The sequence below is a fragment of the Phodopus roborovskii genome, unplaced genomic scaffold (genome assembly GCF_943737965.1).
Source record: "Phodopus roborovskii unplaced genomic scaffold, PHOROB, whole genome shotgun sequence".
Taxonomy (NCBI): Eukaryota; Metazoa; Chordata; class Mammalia; order Rodentia; family Cricetidae; genus Phodopus; species Phodopus roborovskii.
In genome coordinates, this window is record NW_026125953.1 from 222,674 (window position 1) to 228,673 (window position 6,000).

General features: G+C 37.9%; 1 protein-coding gene across 1 annotated transcript in view; it reads left to right on the top strand.

Moving 5' to 3' along the window:
• Nucleotides 1-4,183, top strand: part of LOC127218135 (melanoma inhibitory activity protein 2-like) — a 90,636-nt gene extending 86,453 nt beyond the window's left edge. Inside the window, 1 exon segment of the mRNA XM_051179144.1 lies at nt 4,115-4,183. Within this exon segment, the coding sequence (XP_051035101.1) occupies nt 4,115-4,183 (69 nt within the window).
• Nucleotides 4,184-6,000: the final 1,817 nt, after the last annotated feature.

Below are 6,000 nucleotides of genomic sequence, written 5' to 3' on the forward strand. Positions count from 1 at the left end.
CAATAAAATACTGGCAAATCAAATCCAATAACACATCAGAGAAATTATCCAACATGACCAAGTAGGCTTTATCCCTGTGTTGCAGGGATAGGTGAACATACAAAAGTCGATTGATGTAATTCACCATATAAACAACCTGAAAAAAAAAAAAAAAACAGCGTTTACTGAAAAAGCCTTTTTCACATTCCAATACCCTTACATGATAAAGGGCTTGGAGAGATCAAGGATAACAGGAACATACCTAAACATGATAAAAGCATATATATTAAATCAACATCCAACATCAAACTGAATGGATAGAACCTTAATGCAATTCCTGTAAAACCAGGGACAAGGCTACCCTCTCTCTCCATGTTGCTTCAATATTGTACTTGAAGTTCCAGCTAAAGGAATAAGACAAAAAATGAGATCAAGGGGATAGAAATTGGAAAGGAATAAGCCAAACTTTCACTATTTGAAAATATATGACAGTATACATTTGCGACCCAAATGTTTCTATCAGGGAACTCCTACAGCTAATAAACACCTTCAGCAAACTACCACTATAAAAGATCAACTCAAAAACAAATCTGTTGCCCTATTATATACAGAGGACAATGGGACTGACATAGAAAACAGAGAAACATCACCCTTTACCATAACCATAAATAACATAAAGTATCTTGGGGTAATGCTTAACTAACAAGTGAAAGACCTATATATCAAAAACTGTTTATTTAAACCAAGAAATTAAAGAAGATACCACAAAATGAAAAGATCTCCCATGCTCTTGGATAGGTAGGATAAGCATAGTAAAAATGGAAATCTTACTAAAAGCAATCTACAGATTGAATGCAATCCCCATCAATATCCGCACAATTCTTCACCGACCATGAAAGGATAATAATCAAATTTATATAGAAAAACAAAACACCCAGGATAGCCAAACCACCCTGTACAACAAAGGAACTTTAGGAGGCATCACCATCCCTGACTTTAATCCCTGACTAGAGCTATATTCGTGAAAACAGCCTAGTATTGGCAGAAAAATATACAAGTAGATCAAAGTAATCAAATCAAAAATCCTTATATTAACCCACACATCTATGAACACATGTTTTTTGACAAAACAGCTAAAAGAATACAATGGGAGCAGGAAAGCATCTTCAACAAATGGTGCTGGAACAACTGGATGATAGTGTGTAGAAGACTGCAGATAGACCCATATCTATAGCCTTGCACAAAACTCAAATACAAATGGATCAAGGACATCAACATAAATCCAGCCACACTGAATATCTTCGAAGAGAAAGTGGTAGGTACCCTTGAAGAAACTGGTACAGTAGATTCATTCCTGAACATAACTCCGGTAGCACAGACACTGAGATCAACAATTAATAAATGGGACTTCCTCAAGCTGAGAAGCTTCTGTAAGGCAAAGGACACAGTTGACAAGACCAAAAGGCAGCCCACACTGTGGGGAAAGATCTTCACCAACCTTACATCTGACATAGGGCTCATCTCCAAAATATACAAATAACTCAAGAAACTAGTCACCCTAACACCAAATAACTCTATTAAAAATGGAGTATAGAACTGAAGAGAGAATTCTCAATAGAGGAAATAAAAAGCCTGCAAGACACTTAAGTAAGTGTTTCACATCCTTAGCTATTAGTGACATGCAAATCAAAACAACTCTGAGATACCATCTTTCTCCTGCAAGAATGGCTAAAATCAGGAACACTAATGAGAACTTATGCTGTAGAGGATGTGGAAAAAGGGGAATACTCCTACATTGCTGTTGGGATTGCAAACTTGTACAGCCATTTTGGAGATCTTCATCGCAGTTCCTCAGTAAAATGGGAATTGGTCTACCACAGGACCTAGCAATATTATTCTTATTCATATACCCAAATGATCCACATCCATGCAACAAAAAATGTGTTTAACTATGTTTATAGCAGCATTATTTGTAATAGCAAGAACCTGGAAGCATCCTAAATGCTCCTCCAATGAAGAATGGATGAAGAAGATGTGGGACATTTACACAATGGAATACTGCTCTGTGGCAAAAAATAACAATGGAATCTTGAAAATCACAGGCAAATGGATGGAACTTGAAGGAAACCTCCTGAATGAGGTAACCTAGTGAACAAAATAAGAACATGGTATGTATTCACTGATTGATATATATATATATATATATATATATATACATATATATATATATATATATATATATATATATATGACATAGACCAAAGGATCACCAGCCTATATTTCATAATGCCAGAGAAACTATAATACAAAGAGGATTCTAAGAGATTCATACAAGTTCCCTCATAGAAGGGGAAAAGAACTAGATCTTCTTAGCGTATTGGGAGCTTGGGGGGGTGTGAGTGGAGAGGAGGCCAGAATAAAGGGTAGGGGAGGAAAGAAAATCACATGGGACTAGGAAGATTTAGCCTGGGGAGGGTAAGACAAGAGAAAAGAAAGAAAGAGAGTGAGACAGCATGAGAGAGAGAGAGCATAAATGAAACATGTATTTGAAGTGGCTCACTTATAGTTTCAGAGATTCAGTCCATTTTCATCATGGCATATGGAATGCTGGCATACAGGTAGTTGTGGGTCTGTAGAAAGAGCTGAGAATCCTACATTCTGTAGGCAATAGGAAGTCTACTGAAATTCTGGGTGGTAATATGAGCATAGGAAACCATTAAGCTTGCCCACACAGTGTCACCCTCCCTCCAAATGACCATACCAACCACAAATCCAAGAAAGACAACCCTCCTATCAGTGGCACTCCCTTTGAAAGTATGTGGGCCAGCTACATTTAAACTGTCACTCACTAGCACTAGAAGTTTATAATAATATCATTGCAAAATTCATTTTTTTCAATTCTAGGAACCCCCCAAAGTCTATAACAGTGTCTCAACAATGTTATAAAGTTCAATGCTGCTTCTGAGAATCCTTCAATCTCTTATTTGTAATCACCCATGAAAATTAAAATCAAAAAGCAGATCATATGCTTCTAACATATAATGGCACAGGGTATATATCAACATTCAAATAAAGAGAAGAGTGAGGAAATACTGGGCCAAGGAAGACCAAGAAACTAATGGGCAAACTCCAAACTTTCCATCTCCATGTGATGTCAAAATCCTCTTTAGATCTCCAACTCTATTCAGCTTTGTTGGCTGCAAGCCAATTCTTTCTATTGGGCTGGATGCACTCCCTGTTAGCAACTCTCCTCGGCAGATATTCCATGACTCTGTCATCTCTACCATCACATTTCTGTGTACCACATGCATGACTGATGCTGGAAAAGGTCAGAACAAGGCATAAGATCCCCTAGAAGTGCAGTTACAGATGGCTGTGAGCTGCTGTGTAGTTGCTGGGAATTAAGCACAGGTCCTATGGAAGAGCCAACTGGACCCTTAACATTGAACCCATCTCTCTAGCCCTTTCTTGTGAAAATTTTTAAGCATGCCAACTAATGTATGTATTGAAGGTTAGATTTGTTCCTTGGTAAGGGTTTCCTATATCTGGCCATGATAAAAATTTACTCTCTTTCATAGCTATCATCTCATTCTTCTTAATCCATTTACATATAACCTGTTTTGCTGTAAGGGCTATTATGCAGGCAAATGTCAATGGATTTGTTAAAGCCTACCAGTAAAATAATTTGGGTACTTCTTAATTGTTATGTGATTTAATCATTTCATATTCAGTAGATTGTATTTGTCAGGACCTCTCCAATTATCACTCACTACACACAGAAGCTGGGAAAGATGTGTGTCTACTGTAGGTATTTAATGAAATAATATTAAGAAAGAATAAAATTCAGAAATTTAAATATTCATGTGTATTTCTTGAGTTATATATAAGTGTACTTTTCTCAAAAAGTATATGATGTGAACTTAGGGAAAGTTTGGTACATATAGAAAACAGGTAGTGGATGCTGCATCCTGAGTTGCCTGAAGGGCAAGTTTGCCTAAGAGCCAGCTGGAAAGGTCAGCAGCACACTGGAAAAAGATGTCAGTTCTGGTGAAATTTCCATAGGTGTCAGGCTATTTGGGGGATCCTAAAGTGGAGTACTATTGTATTCCTGTTGAATTCTTCCCTGTCCTTGCAGGAGAGTGGAAAATGTGAATGGTATTTGGATCTGGAAATGGTTTGGAAATTAGTGAAAACTGGAAATTAGTGAGAACTAATGAAGTTTTCCTGATTTAATTTTTCTGTCTAGATAGGCCAGTATTCTCCAAGTTGGAATCCAAGAAGAGTGCCACCAAACAAGACTCTGTGGTAAGAATGGGAAATTGAATTCTACCCATGGATCCGTAACTAGCTTCTTGGTTTTATTAGAATAATGCTAGAACAACCTTGTGATATCAAAATATTAATACAATATACTTTTAATTTGTGTTAACATTTTCATCCTTGTGTTGTAATGTTCTGGAAATAGTATAAATCACTAGCTAAGTTTTGATTTTTTTTTAACTGCAATCCCAGCATTTGGGCATGGTGAGGCAGGAGGAAGGTAATTTCAAGGCCACTGTGCTCTATCTAAGAAGAACTTGTCTCAATAAACTACATAGGCAGAGGAAATGGCTTATAAGTTAAGAGTACTGGCTGCTCTCCATGAGAACCTCACTTTCATTCCTAGCACTTAGTGATGGATCACAACCCTTCTTCACTCCAGTTTCAAGTGATCTGTATCCAAGTCTATCCTTCCAGAACACTGAGTGTTTGTAGTATGCATGCAGACATATGTTCATGGAAAACACCCATTCCTGGGTGGGACTAAAAGAAAGAGACCATATATGTCTTATTTCAATAAGTACAACTTTTAAATGGACATCAAAGTTTCTGTACATTCTGTGCACTATTTCATATTTTCTACCTTCTAATCTTATTTGAATCTTAAAAAATATTTTAGATTTATAAATATAGCATTAATTTGGATCAAGTAGAAATTATAAACACCTTAACCATTTTCTTTTTTTTATTAATTTTATATAACCAAGTCCATTTAAATGAAAACAAATATTTATAGACAGTATTTGCGAATTTGGGTGTCGTTCTTTCCAAACTGCTTCCTGCTGGTAAGGGGTGCTGTTATGGGGGATTCTAAGAAGATGCAGAAATCCTGGCTGTAGTCTACATGGATGCTTTGTGCAGCTGCTTTGAATGTAGGATCACCTGGTACTCTGTTTTCAGGCGGTATGGCTTGATCAAACCACATTAGTCTGGAAGAAATCCACAGCTTTTCATTTTCTGTGGAAACAAAAATAGAAATCCTTCTCCCCAGTAATTTGTCCTTGAACTTAAATTTTGGAGTCAAAGCATTTTTTTATTTAATTAATTTTTTACATGTCTATTGCAGTTCCCACTCCGTCCCTCCCTTCCTCCCCGCCTTACATCCAACCTCCCTTCATTTTACCCTCTCTGCCCTCTCACTTGCACCCTAACCACCCTCCCCTCCCATTCCCCACCCCAATTCCATATGTAGGGGAATGCCATCCAGTTGGTGTCATGTACATCTAACAGGTCATGTGAAGTAGGGACTAGGGCTTCTCTCCTGTCTCTAGATTAAGACAGTTATTCCTCCATGGGGGATGTTTTAGCAAGGTCCTTTGGTGCAGCAGTGATACATCCTGGCTCCACTGTCTGAGGTCTCTTAGACTGCTCAGTCTTTCTGGCTGAGACCCATATTCAGGTGGGCCTGAGTCAGTCCCATGTTGGCTTCCCAGCTATAGTCTGGTGGTCTGTTAGCTCCTCCTTGTTCAGGTAAGCTGCCTCTTCCACCTGTGTTTCTGTCGCCTGGTCTTGTCCTCTCCATCTGCATTTGGGTTCTAGTTTGACTCAGTGTTTATGTATGGGTATTTGCTCCTGTTTCCAACAAGTATTCCATGAGGGTTCCATGGATAAGTTGTTGAACTCACTCTCAGTAAAGGACATTTATGGTAGCCTTTCCATGGATGCTCAAATTGTTAGTTGGTGGCAGTCTTGTAGTTCTCT